We start from the raw sequence: 22,630 nt of genomic DNA on the forward strand, positions 1-22,630 counted from the left end.
TGTCTCCATTAAGTAGGTTGGGTGGAGGGAGAGGCAGGGGTGGCGGTGGATGGGGATGGCAGGAGGTGGGAAACGGGCAACGCCAAAACTAGCGGGAGAAAAAGGAGGAAACAAAACTAACGGAGAGAAAAAGGAGGAAACAAAACAAGTGGGAGAAAAAGGAGGGAAACAAACGTGGCAGAGGCACAAGGAGGGCAAGAATCTGGCTGTTCTGGGGCCAACAGTGAGATCTGGGCCCGGGACTTGCTCAATGTGGTCGCACTGCGGCCTCCAATAAGTAGGTCAAGGAAGGATGGGGGGCGGTGGGTGGCAGTGAGCGGGGCTGGCGGGAGGTGGAAAACAGGCAGCGGCACAACAAGCGTGAGAAAAAGAAGAGAACAAAACAATTGGGAGAAAAAGGAGGGAAAAAACAAGGCACAGGCAGACACAAAAGGAAAACAGAAATTGAGCCCAGTGTTCCACATGGCCACAAAGGACTGACTCAACTGGGTTTGCTGCCTGGCACTTCTCTCTGTATATCTTCATGGAGGTATTCAGCCACATTCCGCTTAAGGTTTCTGGGGGGGGAGAGAGAGAGAGAGAGAGAGAGAGAGAGAGAGAGAGAGAGAGAGAGAGAGAGAGAGAGAGAGAGAGAGAGAGAGAGAGAGAGAGAGAGAGAGAGAGAGAGAGAGAGAGAGAGAGAGAGAGAGAGAGAGAGAGAGAGAGAGAGAGAGAGAGAGAGAGAGAGAGAGAGAGAGAGAGAGAGAGAGAGAGAGAGAGAGAGAGAGAGAGAGAGAGATAGAGAGAGATAGATAGAGAGAGATAGAGAGAGAGAGAGAGAGAGAGATAGAGAGAGAGAGAGAGAGAGAGAGAGAGAGAGAGAGAGAGAGAGAGAGAGAGAGAGAAAGGGGGGAGAGAGAAGAGAGGGGGAGAAAAGGGGAGAGAGGAAGAGGGGGAGAGGAGAGAGAGAAAGAGAGGGGAGAGAGAGAGAGAGAAGAGAGAATGGTGTGAGTGTGGTGTGTGTGTAGTGGCGGCTACAGCTCAGCATTCTGAAGAAGCTAAAGACATCTGGTTTGTTGTGTTGATAATCTTAAGGACGAATTCTCTTTTTCTTCGCTTTTTTAAAGAAATAGTTCTGATGGGACATCGAGTTTTCTGTGGGTGATTTCTCTGCTTTACTGTAACTGAGTTCCGAATCCACAACATCCTTGAGTAAACTTTAACTGCTCGGCCTAGCCTAGCCATCATGGGACAGACCAGTGAACCAAGAACTTAACTTGGTTATTAACTGAAGTGCAATGTTATATGTACACAAGTGGGAGTAGGCAGCACCCCATGACCAAACAGACACTTCCCAGTTATCCAGAACTCACTCATACTGAGAGAAACGTCCTCGCACTTAGTTGGTTATAATAAGTTGGAGTGACACATACACCCCTCAAACATATTATGACAATAGCATGTTGTATTATTTGCACAAATACACATTGTGAATCAGACTTGCCTGAGTGCCGTCATCTTTCGCTCTCTTGATCATGTTCTGCCGCCCATCCACCCAGTAGATGAGCTTGTCCAGAGGGTCGTAGTCAATGGCCTTTACGTTGCGGAGTCCATGGATAGGGAGAATCATGTCAGGGCTCTGTTGCTCATCAAGAACCATTCGGCTGATGGCTGCCTTCTGGCTGAACAGCAGGAAGCTGCTGGGTGCTAGAATAAAGGAGACGTTTAAGAGCATTGAATGACTCGTTTACAGCAGTAGGCACACTGAGCAAGAGGGATAATTCTAGTCACCTACGCTAGTGCTATCACTCCATCAGTTCCCTTGCCCCATCTTGAAGCAGTTGCCTGTGCAAGACGTACAAAGCAATCTAACATAAAACTTGGCAGTGAATCCTCTCGAATGACACAAACTTGGCAGAGGAAGTTCAGGAGTGACACAAGGAAGTTCTATTGACAAATAAAGCTGAAAAAGGTGATCTGCACCGGGACAGGCAAAGAGGGGTGCTGCTATGGAAGTTAAGTCAAAACTGGAGACTATGCAGAGTCTACCGTGTTTCTGGCAGACAAATAAAAGGAAGGACTGTTAGGCCTTTTAGTCCAGAACTACCCGTCATGGGTGAATATCTATGTAAATAAGCAACAAGGAGAGAAATACGTACAGCTGCAGTTCCTACTGTTGGCGTCCAGTGTGTAATGAGAGGCACAGGCACAGCGGTAACCATTGGGGATGGCCAGGCACAGCTGGCCACAGTGGCCATTGTTCTGCATGCACTCATTAAGCCCATCCTGGCGCGAGGAGTGGAAGACCAGAATGTCCATGACAAAGTCCAAGTGCTCTTGTATCACAGTGCGGTTTTTCCCATTGGTTTTGTCGGCCCTCTCGATGCTGTGCAGGTTCCAATCTGTCCAGTAGATGAAGTCGCTGTACTGGGTTAGGCCGAATGGATGTGGCAGGTCGTCAGCGATGATGCCCCTCTCTTGACCTGCATTTGAAGGAGAGCGTAAACAATTAGTTTAGGATACAAAAAAGACAAGGAACACATTTTTATTTTACATGGGGTTTATACAAAGTGCAAGAGAGTACAAAGAAAATGGAGAATGGATAAATAAGACTCAGTCGGCAAAGAGGGTCAACTTGGAGAAGAGTGGGAGCCAGAAGGGAAGAGTAGGATAGTGGACCTAACAATATCTGCCAGGAACGATGTATGTATATGTATGTATATTATTGTGGGGCCAGCAGAGAGTTGCCTGACACAGGTGCAGGAGGTGGGAAGGAGAGCGCCACCCACATGGGGGAGTGTACTTACCTAATGTGCTCTAATCTCCACCACACGCACCTGGTCGCTGAGCCTATCAGAGCAAAGCAGGCACCTTTTTGAATTGGATTCCGGCGGCACTTTTCAGTCGGGAAAAGGCATCTGACGAAGGAATAACTCCGAAATGCATCATGCCATTTCCAATAAATCTGCTGGTTTGAAAACGATCCTGTGTGTGTGCCCGGTTCTTCATGTTGCGTGAGGGGCCTTTGGATTGGAGATATATATATATATATATATATAGAGCGCCAATCGGTCTCGCTATATGGCTTTGCCAACGCAGAACCAATAGCTTTGCCAATGCTTTTTTACTGATGCTGTTCAGCATCAACAAAAATAGTTATAGCCATTCAACGGTGTGGGGTGGTGGGGTGTTTTGATGTGTGTGATGACGTGTATCAACATACATGTACCTACGTATGTCATGATGTGGTGGTCATTTTGTGCCTTTTAATTTCATTATTTACTATTTCACAATAGCGGGCGTCCATCTTGGAGCGGTAAATTAAAAAGTACATATATCGTGCAAGAAAGCACATTTACAAAAATGAACAGCCTGGTAGCAAAATGCAACTGCTGGACCCTCCTAAAAAGAAAACCAAATACAGGATGGAGTGGTGGATACATGGAATGCAGTGGGGTGGGTGGGTATGTTGGTAGGAGCCATTATACAGCTCCACCGACAAGTGAGGGCAGGTGGGAACATATCAAGAAGTGGGGGAGTAGTTTTACTTTTGAAAAAAGCAGAGTGTTATAGGGAGAGGTAGGGGTGGCAACATTTGAGCTTGTGTGGGAGAGCAACACAGACCAGCATGGGTGTGTAGGGGGGAAGCAGCACACAGGAGGAGAGCAAGAAAACACAAGTATTCCCAGGGAGCACCGGAAAAACAAATAGTTCCCTGAATTTAAGCAGTGGAAGGACACAAGTTATTCAATCAAAAAGAACCAGAGACATAAGAAACAAGAAAGCCTTCTAATCGTGACCAAGGAGCTGACCAAAAGCGCACTATATCTATATACTTTAATGCATTTCAGACACTAGGTATTTGAGAAAGACAGCGAAATTGGTCTGTAGGCGAGATCTTTTAAGTGGAAACTCACATACAACGTGCTGTCTTCTGTGTAGAATGTTTGGATGCACAGGAAGAGGCAGCAGGGAAAGAGAAACCAAAAAAGACAGTCAGCAAAAGAGGGGCAGAAAGAGCAAGAAGGACAGGGGAAGGGAGCGAGACAGACAAAGGAGGGAAAAGGGATAAAATGACAAAGGAATATGTGCCCAGAGGCAGTGCGAGAAAGTACAAGTATTGGCAAAGCCAATAGGTCGTGCCTATGCCAGAGCTATTGGCTTTACCAATGTGTTAGCCATATTGTACACCAGCGTAGCTGCTGTTCAGCATGGCTAAAAGTTAGTGACATAGAGGAGAGTTGCGTGGAATGTCAGAGTGGAATGGCGAAGAGTAGAGTGTGGCGAAGAGTAGAGAGTGGCAGAGAGTGTCGTGGATTTGGAGTGGCATTATGAGGAGTTGGTTAGAGTGGCATACACTGGAGTGCCGTAGAATGGACTGGTGTAGAGTGCTTTGGCAAGAGTGGTGCAGAGTATAGTGGCATAGAGTGCAGTAGCATTGAATTCAGCAGCTTACAACGCAGCATTGTGAAATACAGTGGCATAGATTAGAGAGGTGCATAGTAGATTTGAGTGGTAAATAGAGTGGAGTGGTGCAGAATGGAGTGGCGCAGAGTATTGCTGAGTGGCATAGAGAGCAGTGGCGTAGAGTGGTGGAGTAGAGTATAGTCCTGCAGTGTGCAGTGGCACAAAGTGGAGTAGTGCAGAGTAGAGTTCAGTAGAGGATATTGCAGTGTTGCAGAGTAGAGTGTCAGAGTGCAGTAGTGTTGAGTGTAGAAGATAGCAGTGGCTTAGAGTACAGTGATGCAGAGTAGCGTGCAGTGACAAGAGTGCATTGGCGTAGAGTGCAGTGATTAAGAGTAGAGCGGCACAGAGTGGAGTGGCATAGAGTAGGTTTTTTGAGAGTAGAGTGAAGTGGAGTTGAGTGGTGCAGGTTAGAGTGTTGCTGCGTAGAGTGGCATAGAGGGTAATGGCATAAAATAAAGCAGAGTAGAGTGGGGGCATAGAGAGCAGTGGTGCCAATTAGCTTAGAGTGGCGAACAGGGAATTGGTGTAGAGTGCAGGGGTATAGAGTTCAATGGTACAGAGTAAGAGTGCATTGGCGTAGAGTGTATTGGCACAGAGCGCAGCGGCGTAGAGTGCAGTGTTGCAGAGTGGCGTAAAGTACAGTGGCACAGAGTAGAGTTGTGGGGAGTAGATTGGTGTGACCTACACTGGAGTGGTGTACATGCAGTGGCGAAAAGTTGAACAGTATGGTGGCGAAGAATGCATTGACATAGAGTACAGTGGTACAGGATAGAGTAGAGAGGCATAGCGTGGAGTGGTGTGGTGCAGAGTGGAGTGGGGTGGTGTAAAGTGGAGTAGCGCAGAGTAGAGTGGCATAGAGCGGAGTATGCATGGTATGGTAGCCTACTGCCACTACAGACAACATATTTTTCATTGAAATTACCATAGCATTTGCATAGACAAACAGTTGTACTAATAAACCTATACAGTGCACAAACGAAAATGTGTGAAAATTGCATCACCTAGTGTACTGGTTTGTTTTACCATATTCAAGTATTTGTTTCCAACAGACTTCAGAAATAACAAAGAATGTGCTTTATCTGTGTTCCTAATTCGGATATATTCAGAAATACTTGCACAGTTCATTTAAATGCTGTCGTGTGCTAAAAAAAAACAAAAAAAAACAACCTTACCTACTCTCAATATCCAGCAAGATAGTCACATAAATCCTCTCACTCTGCAGGAAGAAAAGAAAACACGCGCCCACAGAAGACAGCGCCTGACATTTGACCTTGGTCTTTAAATAGACAGCAAATGTGACAAGATCAGAACAAGATTCAAGCAAAGAAAGGCTCAATGGGCAAATCATTGGCAGCCACTGACTCCTGGCTCTGCTGTGCCTGGATAGCAAGTAGCCATGGTCCCAGCACTCTCTCAGCAGTGCCAGGGTGGAGGGTAGCTGCCCGATAGCTTCCCAGGTTAGACCCTGAGCTCTAGTCTCTTAGACAAGAGGTGGAGTTCTGTGTTTTTTGTAAACGAAGATTTATTTAAGAAGTTTTTTATAGCGCTGGCCTGACCCTAGGGTATCGGAGCGCTTTACAGCAGGAAACATTGCATAGATTCAACAACACAAAACAGTAGAGTGACACAATAACAGTGCAAGACAGACTAAGTTTTTGTAGTCCTTCGGAGCCTTGGCGTTGGAGCAGAGCGCAGTGTCAGTTGGCTGCTCCGATTGATCCTATCCACTCCCTAGGGAGCGGTTGAGGAACAAGATTTTGAGTTGGCTTTTGAATTTTGCAAAGGAGGGAATCGTTCTGATGTGGGGGGAATAGAGTTCCAGATTTTTGGAGCGCTACCGGCGAAGGACCGATCTGCAGTTTTTTGTTTTCGAGTTTTTGGTGGGATGAGTAGAAGGGAGTTTGAGCTTCTGAGATTCCTAGCCTGACCGGCTTTTTTGAGTTTTTTTGCCAGATATTCGGGTTTGCCGGTATGTAGTGCTTTATGAGTGAGGCAGGCTGTTCTGAAGCTAATCCGCATTTCGACCGGAAGCCACTTAAGTTCCCTGAGTGCAGGAGAAATGTGGTCAAATTTCTTGATACCGGTGATCATTCTGGCTGCCGCATGCAGCGTTGTTTTGAGGGGAGCCAGGTGCGATTTTGGAATTCCAGATAGGACTGCGTTCCCATAGTCCAGTCTTGACAGTACCAGTTTGGGTGGCCTGTTTGAGATCAGTGGGAGGGATGAGGGGTTTTATTTTGTTCAGTAGTCTGAGGTTTAGGAAAGCGCTCTTGGCCGAATTTTTGATATGTCTGGTCATGTTCAGTTTCGGGTCTAGAGTGATGCCTAGTGATTTGACAGAATCTGCTAGCGTGAGATTTCCTTTGAGCGCATCGACAGCCTTTAGCCATTCGGCAATTTGGGGGTTTTCTTCCTTATTCGAGATGGGGAGTGTCTCAGTTTTGTCCGGATCTAGTTTAAGGTGGTTGCATGATAGCCAGTGTTGAACATCGCTCAGTACGTCATTGAGTCTTTCAATGTCTTTGAGGGAAGTAGTTTCCAAATATATCTGAGTATCATCAGCGTAGAGATGGAAGCGGACGTTGGCTTTTTTGAGTAGTTTGGAGAGAGGCTCCATGTAGATGTTAAAGAGTTGTGGGGATAGCACCGAGCCTTGAGGGACACCCTTGTTGACTTGGTGGAGGTCGGAAGTGAAGTTTTTGATTTTTATTTTTTGCGTACGGTTGTGCAGGAAGGAGGAGAACCATTGGAGGACCACTTCGCCAAGGCCGGCTCTTTCTTGGAGAGCCCTAAGGAGCAGATTGTGATCTACCGTGTCAAATGCTGCCGAGAGGTCAAGGAGTATGAGGAGGCAGCATTGGTCAGAGTCAAGTGATCTGTGGATATCGTCAATGATGTTGAGGATCGCTGTTTCTGTGCTACAGCCTTTTCTGAAGCCAGATTGGTGGGAGTCCAGTAGGTTGAGGTTGTTCAGGTGTTGGGTTAGTTGTTGGAGAACGCATCTTTCGAGGGTTTTGGACAGAAGGGGGAGATTCGAAACAGGTCTAAAGTTATTCAGTTCCGTAGTGTCAAGGCCGGGTTTTTTCAGCAAAGGTGTGACTTGTCCCCTTTTAAGGCAGTCTGGAACGACTCCATTTTTTAAGGAACTATTTATGATTGTGCACCAAAGCGGGGCTAGGGTGTGCTTCAGTTTTTTGGTCAATAGGGGAGGAATGGGATCTAGGATATGAGCTGATGGTTTGGAGGTGGAGATCAGCGTGACAATCTCGGATTCTTGTATGGGGCGGAAGCTGAGCCAGGAACTGGAGGGGGTACCGGGAGAGATGTCGAGCGACCCGGACGTGGTGCTTCTTGTAGGGTGTGTATTGATGGCGTCGAGTGCAAGTTCGATCTTATTGATTTTATCCTTGAAAAAGTTGGCGAAGTTGTCGCAGAGTTCTTTGGACGCCTGTATAGAGGAGTTCACGGGTTTGGAGGTTTGTTTCCTGATGATGCTATAGAGCTCTTTAGGTCTATTTTTTGCGCTGTCCAGCGCGGAGCGGAAAAAGCTGGATTTCTTGTTTTTTATGTGGTTGTTTTACTTCCTACAGGCTGTTTTGAGTTGTTCGCGGAGGATGGAGGTAGGGTTATTCCTAAGATTGTTAACAGAGAGAAGTCTAACAATGGGCTGATTGTACACAAAGAAACGGGCCTGGCTTGCAGCGCAGTGTGTGAGGTAACAGACACTGCGCTATTGTCTGGCAGAGTATTTTTATCAATCCGGATACTAAAAGGTCTTAACAAGCATTAGCGATTGCGGCAGAAGCAAGTGGGCTGCTTGCTCACCTGCAAATCTTGTGCTACCAAAACATTTTTCTCTGCCACCACTACCAACAAAATGCATTTTGGGGTCAGCTGGTCATGCTGCTTTCAAGCAATGTCATGCATTTCCAATATGCACCGCATGTATATGTATTGTGCAATTCCTTATATATGGAGGCTAAAATGGGTCTGTGTTTTGAGTATATGGATGTTTCACACTATTAGGGACTGTGACATGCAAATGGATGCTACAGTCGTCATGTCATTCTTGAACCATCACTTAGACAGTATGTTCAGTATCGCTCTTTGATGCTATATGGGGCTCGTTCATTCTCTGAAACAATGGCCAACAAGGCAAACCCAAATAAAACAAAGAGGGCAGTTATGGCGATAACATGATGCGGATGTGTATTGTCTGACCGGAAGATATGGGGTAGCAGGGAAAGGGCAGGAGATGAGAAACGGAAATAATGTTAGCCGTACGTTAGAGGATGGAGAGGCGTGGTATCTGGACAGTCCCAAGAAGGCAGACCCAGGATTTCTGATGTGGGTGCAGACGGAGCACACCAATGCCAAAGATGAGTAGTGGAGACAGTGTATGGAGGCGACAGGAAGGGGAACCACAGGTTGGAAGAGGGGAAACATACTGGTGAAGAAAGGGGGAAAAACCAGGAGGCGGGCGCTAAGTAGAAGAGGAGGAGACAGAGCCATACAGGCAAGAGGAGGTGAGGACATGGGCAATGGGAAACAGAGGCAACCAGTAAACATGGAGAGCAAAATGATAGGCATTAAGGGAAGACAAGAACCTAAAGCAGTAACTACGACACACAAATGCCATAAGGCGAATCCAACAAACTTTACAAGAAAAAAATGAAATGGAGACCATAAACGACGCAAGGGCACAGAAGAGGACTTCTGGTGGTCTGGTGATAGCTTTAGGTTACAAAAGAGGTACCAAACAGAGCGCAATAACATAATTCTATCTGAGCAAAAAGTATTTCCAGTTTTTAAAAAAAATACTGTTTCTAGGAGTGCTGGTGTGATATTGAAGGCCGTACATTCATGAAATATTTAATTTATAATGTAATATGATAGATATTAAATTGTTCTTTTGAAAAGCTTTACGTTGTCTAGCCGGTAACCTCTGCATGATTCGTGCCAAAATGGGGTGTTGGGTGACTGGCCTGCAGAGATAATCAGTTGCTACAACTAAATATTTTTCCAAAAAAAAGTCACATCTATGACACATTTTTCGGGCCTTTATTTGTCCAAACACCAACCACGGAGAATATATAAAGAAAAAAACTACACTTCTGTCCCAACCCTGAAAGTGAAAGCAGCACAGTGAATCCTGGAGCAGAACGTGGCAAATACTGGAGGTAAGACTTGTCACCACACCTCTGGTTTATGTAGCCGTGAAAAGGAACGCATGCACGTGCATGCATGCAAGGGCTTTGGAAATGCACACAGCCCTGGTGACGTGTGCACAACTGGGCATATTGTTGTCACACACAAATACTGTGCTCTGTGTTGATGAAAGACAGAAATGCCGAACTAGTTGAACTGGTGAGGTTCTTGGGCCCACACATCCTTTAGAAAAATCCCTGCAGACTTTTTAACATAACTATATTTTATGTCCAAGGTAGATTTGAATGGCCTTTTACACAAAATGCAATCCGCGCAGACATCCATCCACACAAGCATGCGGATACCTAAAGCTTGGAATCTACCAACATTCGGTAAAGTGGTCTCTGACTCGGCTTCCACAACATGTACAAGGAATAAACGGCCAAAGAGTCACATCCCCTCCTATTGGTGGATAAGTGTAGCCAATGCACTACCGCGCCCTGACCATTCTCGCACATACTTTGCTCCACTCTTAATACTGATATGGATCGATTTTGTTAGCTGCCGTGTCATAAACACTGATATAACCGCAGTCTACCCAGTTGTTGGCCTTTTTTATGGTTAATAGAATTAGTGCTAGTCTAGTTCCTTGACGTCACCTGTTTTGAAAGCCTACACTTAAACATCTATATAGTGTAGTTTTTTTAAGTCTTTTAACTACAATCAAAAGATATTTATTTTACTTTTTATAAATCCAATAACAGCTTAGCCAACACAGAGGAAATGGTTTAAAGATCTTCTGAGGTTCTGCTGATATAAAAGAGTGTGGTACATCAGGAAACATTGGGACTTCACAAGCCGCACTCCCTGATAAGGTATAACCTGGCATACTTCAGGATGAAGACACAGGTAAGGGGTATAATGTAGGTACAATCTCAGCCCACACAACCTTTAACGACCGAAGAAGCACTTTACCTAGCATGTTTGATGACTCAATCATATTCGTGTCCAAGTCGGTCCAATACAACCTTTGGTCGGCATAGTCGATGGTCAAATCATTTGCACGTCCCACTTTGTCCACGAGTGTGATGCTGCTAGTTCCATCCATGAAGGCACGGACGATCCTGGGTTTACCACCCCACTCCGTCCAGTACATGAAGCTGTAATGAAAAGAGGAGACACTTACTAAGAGAAAAGTTTGAAATCAATAAATCGCCAAGCTTCAACGCCAATTCAGTTAGTTAAGCAATTTCATATACCCCAAACATACAGCAATACGTCACAAACAATGCTATAGCACACAGAAAAAGAAATTGTACCTAAACACCTGATTAACTTCAATTTCAGAGGAAGAAACTTTCTCAAGGAAACAGAAAGAGGCTATTTACAAGAAGGCAAACATTCACACTATCAGCACATAACTGGGTGAGATGGCAACCATGTGTTGTAGATCAGCAATTTTCTAGTCCTGGTTACTAGACACTGACATTACCTGGTTTCTCATGAGACTTTAAATCAATATATATTGTCTGGTACTGGAAAGAGTTGAAGTTGAGAATTTTAGCGGTCCACCCAAAGCAGAAACTGTACTTGAGATACCCCCAGAATGGGAGGCAAGGTTTGGGTTAAGGAGTGACAAATACATAATAAAGGAATTAATTTTATTATACAAGTAATTACTACACTTCTGTTTCTAATTGCTCTAAAACCCAATTTTCCTTTTCTTTTAAATCTGTTTTTGTTTTTCACATGTACACATTCAAATGGAAACTGAAGATTCAAGAGAAACTCAAGAATGCAAGCTACTGAAGTTACTCGATGTACACGTCACACCATATCAAATCACTGTAAACTAACAGCTTCTCAGAGGCTCCTGCATAAATCCATTTTGGGTACTGGGCACACATGCCGCTTAAGCAGTGCTTGATTTGACCCGGGCGCATGGTACTCATTTTCGGGGGCTGGCACTTATTTTTCGGCATCAAACATTTACAGAGAGCAAGAGACAGAAAAACAATGCGGAAAGACTGAGGAAGAGAGAGAGGAAAATCGTCATAAAGGAGAAAGCAGGAACCTGCAAGAGTGAGATAAAGGCTCAGGAGTGTCTGGAAGTGGGTTGAAGAGGCTGAGGTGGATTCAAGACTATGCAGCCTTGCTATAAGGCGGGCTGACATTTAGTTGCACCGCCGGCGAGCCTTCAAACCAGCGCTCTGGGCACCGGCACTCATTCTTTTATAAATTAAGCACTGCTCTCAAGTACAATGGTAACACGTTTCTGCATCTTGGATCTCCAATCTGGAGCAAAGGTTCATGGTTTAAAAAAAATGCCTAGTGACTTACAAGCATACTGACATATACAGGCTTAGACCATTCACCGTCAGTCAGACGCCAGACCCTCCTCATCCCAGTTCCCTCTAACCAACCAAGTTGCGCTTTGCCCTATCAATTGCAGAGGGCCTTGTTGATCCCAGCTGTCAGCTGCCGTGCCTTCACATGTGCCAGCATCTGTTCTGATGTGTTTCCTCTGGGGCGTCTGGGGACACAGTTTAGCTCTTTCCAGATGTCGTTACCAGTCGTATGTATTGAGGGAATTCACTCTGTTGCACCACAAATATCTAATGTGTTTCCTCAGAGGTCACAAATAACCACCAATAGAGTTTCCCCAATGTTAGGGAGACTATGGGCTGATTTAATTCTTGGTGGTAAAGATACACTGTCGCAATGGTGATAGACTATCCTCACCACCAAGAATGTGGTCCGCCCACTGTATTTAAATTCAGATGGGCCTTTGATTTATTTATGACGGAGACTACTCCATCTCTGCCATGATTAAACCCCTCCGACAGGCATGTGGAGTAAGTGCCGTCAGACACAGACCTGCAATTCCACCCGCCAGATTTTAGATGGGCGGAATTAGAGGTCAGTTTTCACTGTCTGTCACTGACAGGAAAACCCTGGAGTTAAGGGGCAGTGAAAACTGCTAAATGCTCCCTGGCCCCTCAAAGCAAGGTGAGCATTTGCGAAAAGAAAATACTGCTTCAGGTAATTTACACCAGCTCCCTGATGGAGAAACGGGCCACCGCCAACAGTCCTGGCTTTCCCATCATTGACCCATGCAAATTTCAGTACATATAGCACACATTCTGTTTTTTTAGATATGGTTGACTGACAGAGAAGAAGGCAAGTTTTGATATAATTCAATGAAGGATTAGTTAGCGGCCCTTATAAGAAACCAATGATACTGTGTCTAAAACTTGCATTTATGATCCTTAGTGTCTCATTGTCTGTGTACCACGTTGGTGAGGGCTGCCCAATAAATTATTCTGTGACCCTCAGTCGGTGCAAAATAGTAGTCCTACTTCGATGTTTGTGAAATGTAATAGTTTTTGCTTTTTAAAATCTGGTCACCCTACTTAGCATGTCACAGCCCTGGCTATCCAGTGCACCACTACTATATTGTGCTTAATTTTCATGAAGGGTGTGTAAACACCATATTGGCACTGACCATGTAAACAGTGGTAATCAATGTTCGCATTAACCAATTTATGGTGTTACAGTGACCCACCTAAGAATGACGGACGACCGAGTCTGCCTTGCTAGGTTTAAAAACTCATAACCTCCTTTACAGTACTTATGTCAGCGGTGAGCGGACTAGCTCATCTACCTGATCACATGTGACTTAAAAAGATCAGTATACATTAAATAAGTATGATTAATTAACTGAATGTCCAGCTGTATGCTACTGCATGCAAGAGGCAAAAAATAATATGTGTCACTAATCAACAGTATTTATGAGGAAATTTGATTTATTCTATGGTGTGGTTGTGCAACGTTACTGAGCTTGTCTTGGGTCCAGTCAGGCTCATTTGTAAAACCATAGCTCAACCATGGGTAGTGGTGGCTTCAAGAAGCTTTGTCAAAGGAACAGTTGCAAAGCATTTAGCAGTACCAAAATAACTGAATAAGCAAAAACGTGACACAAAAGAAATCCAACACCAATTGATAAGAATATATCTCGTTTTAAGGAAATTTTTAGATACCAACACAAACAAAGATCTACCAGAGGGTTCCGGAGCTATAGAATTTTAAACAAATCCTAAAATCACCGTTTGTCACTCAAAAGGCAAATATTTTATTAAAAAAAAGTTGTGTTTGGGTTCTTCAGCCCGCTTTGGGTGACCAACAGTGGTGTCACTAGGGTTGGTGTCACCCGGTGCGGGTAACTCATGGTGTCACCCCCTCACGACTTACCGCATGGACCTCCTCCGCCCGAGTCCGCCAGTGGACACAGTTGGCAAATAACGGGACCATACAGAATCCTTAGTAACGTTTGTAAATGTAGGTCCTATATTTACAAAATGTGCCTGTTAACAACAGTGTGATAATGATTCATTAATCAGGTTGTAAAGTGGGCTACCTGCTAGTCAACAGTTTATTGGAATTTATAATATCATAGGTATGGTATTTTTTACTTGGTGTTCCCACCATCCAGCAACACGATATATCAGTGGTCGAAGTGGGGGAAAAAAAGTAGGGGAACTGTGGGCGGAGAATCAGAGGGCGGGAATAACCCAAGGATTGGATCAGTGGGCAGAGCCAGAGGCGTGGCCAGAATGCACAAACATCTCAATTTTTTGCATTTGTTTGGTTTCACTGCCCAGTTTTATCAACCAATGGATACACATGATTATTTAAGGTTATAATGAGTTATTGACAGTAAAATGTGTTCACAAAGTGGGATATGCTTCTAATCACAGAATGTCCCCAAATACGATAAAATGTGGAAGCACAAGCCATTTGTCTCCGAGCCATGGAGTTTCTGTCATCAGCACTTCTCCCTTTTCCAAAACAGCAGTTCAAACATGAATGGCTCAAAATCCTAGTTTGCAAATGTTTTCTAAATAATAATGGCTCTGGCATATTTGCCTCATAATGCAAGATCTGCAGCATGATCGGACCATTTAAACTAATAAATTGTTTGTAGCTCAAACGTATCAAAAGTTAATAAAAAATGTGACTTGTGTTGCTGCGGAGTAGATGACAGTTAATAGCTCACTGTTCTATGTTAGGATTTTAACTTATAAACTGCAAGTAACAAAAGGATCTCTCTGACAAAAGCAGTAGCCCACTGGCCTATTTACATTATGTGCACTTTGTGATCTACATGGTACATGTTATTTGCAGCAGGTACATTAACCCTCTGAGCTACCTTTCCATGAGTCAAATCTTCTATTAGACAAAATTCCGATCTCTCTCTAGGAAGAACATTAATCACCAGAGTCATCATGACATTTTTATTGTTACCGAAAATTACTGGAGGCCAGGAAGGAGGCAGCAAGCGCTTTTAGAACCATAATATACTTGCAAAAATGATGCCTCCACCTAAAGTGAGCACCTGGTGCGGTCACACCGGTTGCACCGCCCTAGAGCTGGCCCTTCTCAAGGGTCCTGTGATCTCAGTGACAGGGTCACTGTTCTAGGGTGTACTGCTTCATAGACCTGCCCGCAAGACTGGAGGTGAACTTCAGTATGAATAGTGGTGGACAAGCCTTGAAGGTTAACCTACACTTGTCATGCTAGGGTCCACCTGCTCGTGCTACGACACCGGGGCTTCTAATGTCTTGCGAAGCCTTCTAAGGTCTAGCATGAGATAGTGCTCTCTCAGGAGAGTGGTCTGGCGGACCGGTTATTAAGGCTGAACCTGGTTCCCCAGTTCCAAATTCAGCAGCTCTGGCCATAGTGCCACATCCTCTCCCCCACTGAACACCATACTGCCCCACTGAGAAAAACTCAGACTACCTTCAACTACAACCCAATTGTTGCCAGCTATAAACACCTGGATGCGGCCCAATTTAAATTACGCACTGGACAAGAGCAATATGTGGCCTACAAAAAAAAGTGACGGCATCCTGGAAAAAGCAAACAATCATAGGGAATGCAAAATTTTGCAAACCATGTGAAATGTAAGCAGGAACAACATGGTTACCTTAACACTTTTACACTCACTGTTCTGAAATCAGGGAGTGCTTTTGCCTGAAAAGTTAAGGACATGACAACAGGGCCCTGAATGGACCCATTTCAATGGCCATTGCTTATATCCTTACAAAACGTAAGCAGTATGGTAAAAAAAGACAACATCCCTAGATACAGAGCAGCAGTACACATTTTGTTTTTCAATCCTCACATTGCAGTACCTCCAGGATTGGTGCACTAGTTCCAAGCCCAGGGAAAACAAAGCCAAGACAACAAAAATAGCGCTTCACTGGCAAACTCTGTAAAAGTGGCGCTAATGTGTTTGGGTGTGAATAAAAGCAATCTGGACAGTTTTCTACCACTCTGTCTTACTTTATTTAGTTATTTATTTTTCATATTTTTAAACTTTTATTCCCGATGCTGAATTTTGGAATAAAATGTCAGAAAAATATGACATTGATTTCCAGCAAAAGTGATTTTCTTTTTTGGATCCATTTCACAGGGAAGCAAATAAAAGATAGGAGAGGAGACAGTGCGCACTGCGCACAGGCACCTCCTCCTCCTGAAAGGTTAGGCTGCTCTGCGCACACCGGCCCTGTTGGTGTCACCCCATGTGAGGGTGTCACCCGGTGCGGTCTGCACCCCCCGCACCCCCATAGTGACGCCGCTGGTGACCAACTCCAGCATGGAGCAAGTCAAAGGGGCCAATTAGGCTTTTCAGAACAGCACAGTCTAAGCAGTCTCTAGTTCAGTTCCAGACACAATGGGCAAACTCTCATTGACATCAATGGAGTGGTCCCGATGCAAAGGATACTGATGGGATCGACAAGGGTCTTCCTGGAACGACCCCTCAGTCCACAATCACGGTGGTGGGACTTTTGACACAGTGGCCGTTGTCCCTCGAAGCCCAGGTAAAGTCTAACCAAAAAACTGTTGCCATTGGTCTACTGTTCTCAGGTCGCAGCTTATTCAGCGGCTACCTTTAACTGAGGCTAGTGTTCATCTTTGGCAACCAAACTGCACTTTGTTGACTCAGGACCAGAAGACTATGGGTAGAACATTCTGAGTGTCAGAGTTTGGTCACCTGGGCTGCGCTTCAGCAGGTAGCGGTGAACGAGCAGTTGTGGCTACCAACTCTGCCAAGGTGGCTTCTTCAACATTTGCGGCCCTGGTACAGTTGGTCATCCACCTGACTCTAGGAGTTCACCTCTTCTGTCTGGGGACGACTTTTCCTAGAGCAGGGCACCACAGGTACAGTCCTCTCTTTACTAGCCCAGGAGCAGCCGGTGCAGTCCAGTCTTTGGTATTGCCTCTCTTTGCCAGGTCCAGGGATCAGCAGGGTAGTCCTTCTTTGGTACGCTCTCCAGTGCAGATGTGATCAGTAGCCAAGGGTGGTGCTTTTATGCCTACAACTTGCCCTCAGGATGCAATAACTATTAGCCAATGGGCTACAGAGTCCCATCCCGCCTGATGACAACTTCCGGCTTCCTGCCAGGGAGAGGTAAACTCCTTCCAACAACAGGCCTCTATTTTGTCCTTTCCTGGGAATTGTTTACACCTCTCCCCAGGAGGGCAGAAGACTGTCTTGAGAACAGTATCTGCAAATGGCCACTGGAAAACTTGGCAACAGTGAGGCATCTTTCTAAAGATTTTTAATCAAAAGTTACATTAAATTCGACTTGCGCATCATGTCGGGTTTAATGCAAGAATATTTTGATACCTGGAAGTACCAAGTTTGGTGGTCGCATTCAGGAGTTCGTACAGCTGAGTTGGCACTGTGTAATCCTGCACTTGCCAATGGAGCTACTAGCCTTTCTGCAGTATAAACGACAATTTGATGTTTTTACTGTTAAGACATATAAAATACTAGTCCAACTTTTTAATATACAGCACCCTGTCGTTAGGGCTCGACAGGCCTACCTTCGGGATGATATATATATATATATATATAACAAGCATTGAAAATGCAATAAGTCTCGCCCTCGTTTAAGTTAAAGCAATTCTGTTTGTAATTAGGTGGCTTTTAGCTTTGCTTTGATTAGTGTTTTTCAAACTTTCATGTACATAACATGCATATAGGTATATGTATGCATGCATTCATATTCGTATTTATATAGCTATGCAGATGTATATATGTATGTTTATACAAATTTATATATAAATCTAATCCTGAATCCATGGCCAAAACCACCTGGCTGTCACGTTCTGGCTCTTTCAAATGTTCATCTTGTCGTGCCTGCAAATTTGGAACCAATGTTTGAGTACTATACAGCATTCAGTAACATTCCGGTCCAAATAAAAAATCATTTTACATGTCGTACAGATTTTGCAGTATATGTGCTTGAATGCACATGTCACCTCAAGTACATTGGCAGCACCAAATTACCGGTTTTCAATCGCATTTTGCAACATCTACGTGCGATTGTCAACTCGGATTCTACGTATCCTGTTGCCCGACATTTTAAAGCCATTCATTCCAACAAAATCTGTGACCTCAAATATTTTGTTATTGGGACAGTACCCCCCTCAATTCGTGGGGGCAATAGAGAGAAACAACTACGGCAGTTAGATTCCTCTTTCATTCTATTACTTGATACTACAATGCCTAATGGAATGAATACGAGTGAAGATCTCCATAATTTTTTGTAAATATTTGTTTCTGTAACTTCTGTCGATTTTGCAGTTTGTTAACAACTCACTCAACATCCATTGTCTTTACCTTTCACTGGCAGTCCTGAATCACAGCATCAGTAATGCATTTAACTTTGTTCACTCTTTGAACGAATATTTATTTCTCGGTTTTCTGCTTCGCCCTTTCTCCTTCCTTTGCTGTATCCCTTTTCCCCTCGTTTAAATATTTTTCTTTTTTTTTTTTTAACGATATTACATCGTTTTTCATTTAACTTTATTAACTTGTCACTCTGGGAGTATTAACGAGTATATTCATTAGAAATAATTAATGGATTCAAGTCCTATACTTTACATCCAATCATTTTTGTGATCAAATGTTAGTGCTACAGCATTATGGGGCACTTGCCATGATTTTCTTGCTGTTCTTCATACAAATTTTTGATCTTTTCAAATTATAGGTATGTCTTATATCTTCAATTAATTAATTTGGATTGAACCTTAGTGATTTATTTGTAATATTGTTCACGATGATATACTCCCACAACTTAAGTATTTTGTTTATGTCTATTTTGAGCAAACTTTTTGATTGGGTGAATTTGTCTTTTTAATGGGAGGTCCGGCATCAGCGCGTCAGGTGATCAAGATTGCAGAGGCGATCGAAACGCGTCTGAGGCAGACACTTGTCTGACGAAATAAAATGTAAGGATTTGAAACCGCTAGGTGCATTTCTTGGATGACAACATTGACTGTGGTCCGTACCTGTTTCTAAAACTCCCTTTGTGAAATTGGGGGGGTCAGGACTTCTATATATTATATATATATATAATCTACTGGCGGTCGCCAGTAGATAGTTATAGTTAGGACCGTGTTTTCATAGGAAATCCGCAACATTCTATTTGGAATAACTTTGGCGCCGGTTGACGAATCCTTGTGAAATTTTCAAAATAGGTGGGGCGCTCCGCTCCTACCCTGAAAGTTTCGGGGGGATTCGTCAAGCGGGGGCTGAGAAAAAAAGGGGGGTCCCAAAATGCGTTTTCCCCATGCAATTTTCCATAGGGACCTTTAGTCCAAGGTACAGCCCGAACGGCTGAACAGAATTACTTGAAATTTGGCAGAGAGGTAGTCCTCAGCTCAGGGATGTGCCTTTTGCATATATGGAGTCAATCTGTTCAGTAGTTCCTGAGAAAATTGCAGTTAAAAGCACATACATATCTATAGCCGCGCACCGTGCGAGCACCGTGCGCGCACCCTAACGTGCGCGAGCGTAATTCTGATTGGTGGTTACATGTTAGTCAACGTTTGAATCGGTCGAAATCAGGAAGTGTCGGCCGCCATTTTGTTTGTTTTCAGTGCGAGAGTGAAAAAGGAAGGTGGCGAACGTGAAAAGGGGGCAGGGTAGAGAGTTCCTGACCCCCTAGCCTTTGTCAGGGGGTCCCTGAAGGACCCCGAAGGCAGAAAAAAACATTTTAATTTCTTTTTAAAAAAATCGCGGGGGTGTGCGCACCGTGCGCGCACGGTGAAGAAAAAAAAAATGTACATTTTTTTTTTAATACGTAGTTTATTGTAAAATAAATATATAACAAAAATAATAATACATACATAACTTAGCATTTAAAAAAACGTACAAATTCACTGAAAAAACTATAGGTTTCACACACGTTATAGTTAGGAATTAGCATTTAAAAAACCTTGCAAATTCACTTAAAAAACCATAGGTTACACACATATTATAGTTAGGTGGATATTTCACTCGTAAAAAAAACAATGAAATTCCCGCGTTATAGTTAGTTCAGATGACTATAACTCGCGCGGCCGCCACTCTATCACAAGGATGATGTCATGAGTGATGTAATATGTGACGTCATCAGCAGTGGACTGCGGTCGCGCGAGTTATAGTTAACTGAACTAACTATAATGGGGGAATTTCATTGGTTTTTTACGAGTGAAATATCCACCTAACTATAATATGTGTGAAACCTATGGTTTTTTAAGTGAATATATACATATATATATATATATATATATATATATATATATATATATATATATATATATATATGCGTAGAGAGGTAGAGAGTAGTAGAGTGGAGAGAGGTAGAGAGTGGAGAGTGAGTAGTAGAGAGAGAGTAGTATAGAGTAGTAGAGAGTGAGTAGTAGAGAGAGTAGTAGTGAGTGAGTAGTAGAGAGTAGGGAGTAGTAGAGAGTGAGTAGTAGAGAGAGTAGTAGAGTGAGTAGAAGAGAGTAGTGGAGAGTGAGTAGTGGAGAGTGAGTAGTGGAGAGTGAGTAGTGGAGAGTGAGTAGTGGAGAGTGAGTAGTGGAGAGTGAGTAGTGGAGAGTGAGTAGTGGAGAGTGAGTAGTAGAGAGTGAGTAGTAGAGAGTGAGTAGTAGAGAGTGAGTAGTAGAGAGTGAGTAGTAGAGAGTGAGTAGTAGAGAGTGAGTAGTAGAGAGTAGTGGATGTGTGATGAAGTAATGGATAGGTAGATGAAGGAGTGGATGTGTGATGAAGGAGTGGATGTGTGACGAAGGAGTGGATGTGTGACGAAGGAGTGGATGTGTGACGAAGGAGTGGATGTGATATGTGATGAAGGAGTGGATGTGTGATGAAGTAATGGATAGGTGATGAAGTAATGGATAGGTGATGAAGTAATGGATAGGTGATGAAGGAGTGGATGTGTGATGAAGTAATAAATATGTGATGAAGGAGTGGATGTGTGATCAAGTAATATCTAGCTAGAGCACATGAATGGAAGGGTGGCCTTGAGGAATGGAGGAGTAAGTGAATAATTGCCCAGTGATTGAAAGAATGGAGGGGTGAGTGAAGAAATGGATGAGTGGACTTGAAGGATGGATAGGTGAAGTCAAGTAACAGGTGGGTGAGTGAAGCAATGTATAAGAGGGTGAAGGAATGGCAAATGAAATAAGGGTAAGTTAAAAAATCAAGGAATGTCTGAATGAGCGTGCATGTTGAGTAAGTAAATATTTTATTTGAGGATTAATTAAAATTGTACCAATATATTAGCAAGCACTGGCAAAGCCAACATATAGCAGTTTTAGGACCATCTGGCTTTGGCAATTCCTCATGGCTATGCTGTAATGGGATTCAATTTACCTTAATATGTACTTTAACACACACATTTGATAAGTCTTCATTTAATACATGGGAGTCGACCAACCTTGCATAAAAATGTGTCTCTAATTTCCTCATTACCCTTGGGACGACCCTAGTCACCTGTAATAGAGACATGCCATAGGCACTCAACTGTAATAACTTATTACAGTTAAGTTTGGACGTCACAATATCTGCTGCCAGCGCCAGAAGCAAGTGTGAAAGGCAGGAAATAGCACATAATTAAAGGTGCATTTTTAAAAAAAATTAAATGTGACTTTTCTTTCTTCTGCTCTTTTTTTTTTTTTTTTTTTTTTTAGAGAAACAGTGATCCGCAGAAAGGAAATAATTGTGGCAACATGTTTATATCTTCCAAGCCTTAAGTAATTATCTCTCTGCAGGTGTCTGAGCCAAAATATTTTTTCAATTCGGACTGGTTTTTATATCACATTTAACTGCTTTTTGCATGTTTAATTTTGAACTAGAGAGTCTCATTTTAATCCTAACAGTCACAATTATCCTCTTTCATATAAAAGAGCACCACTCCAAGGATATAAACAGTTTGTGTAAAGGGTGGTAGTGTGAGCATGTTTTATAAGGAATAAAGTTCCCCGTGCCATACATTATAAGGATATTGTAAACCTCCATCCATTAGATGGCTCCCTTTGGGTTCCTTCTTTGCAAGCCTTCATCTTCAGCCTTCCCTGTATAGGAGCTGTGTCTGCCCAAAGTAATTCAGGCACAACCCCCACATTTTACACTTTATTCCACGGTAGGTCTCTATTTCCTTCATCAAGGGGAGAGGAATGGCCTAGGCTAGGGCGGTCGACCTTAAATCTGGGGAACCGGGTTTGAGTCTCGGCAATGACGCTGAACATCCTGTGATTCTGGGCAAATCACTTCGGGGCATATGTATCATCATCTCCATTTGCAATTCTCAAATAGCGATTTTTTGAGAATCGCTATTTGAGAATTGCAAAACGGGATGTATTTAAAAAAAAAAAAAAAAAAAAAAAAAAAAAATCGCACAAATTTTGCGATTTCTTAAAATTCCTTAATTGCGATTAGCAAATTGCGAAATCGCAATTAAGGAATACCTTCCCATTCATTCCTATGGGCCAGGAGGCCCATAGCAATGAATGGTAAGTCCTTCTCAATTTGCGAATCGCTATTTGCTAATCGCAAATTGAGAATATTTTCAAAGGTGCAAGGGTGTCATGATGACACCCTGATGCACCCCTGAAATCAGCATGTGTGCACATATGGCGCACATACATGCCCTAAGGGCATGTATGTGCACCACATGGCACTTTGAGATATGCAAAA

At 43.5% G+C, this 22,630-nt stretch overlaps 1 protein-coding gene across 1 annotated transcript in view; it reads right to left on the reverse strand.

Moving 5' to 3' along the window:
• The window catches only part of LRP5 (LDL receptor related protein 5), a 382,460-nt gene that overhangs the window by 60,408 nt on the left and 299,422 nt on the right, over nucleotides 1-22,630 (reverse strand). The window contains exons 11-13 of the mRNA XM_085644789.1: nucleotides 10,570-10,754; nucleotides 2,139-2,462; nucleotides 1,484-1,686 (exon numbers count right to left, since the gene is read on the reverse strand). Of these exons, the coding sequence (XP_085500915.1) occupies nucleotides 1,484-1,686; nucleotides 2,139-2,462; nucleotides 10,570-10,754 (712 nt within the window). The remainder of the gene's footprint in view (nucleotides 1-1,483; nucleotides 1,687-2,138; nucleotides 2,463-10,569; nucleotides 10,755-22,630) is intronic.

Source organism: Triturus cristatus, chromosome 3_1, assembly GCF_964204655.1.
Source record: "Triturus cristatus chromosome 3_1, aTriCri1.1, whole genome shotgun sequence".
Taxonomy (NCBI): Eukaryota; Metazoa; Chordata; class Amphibia; order Caudata; family Salamandridae; genus Triturus; species Triturus cristatus.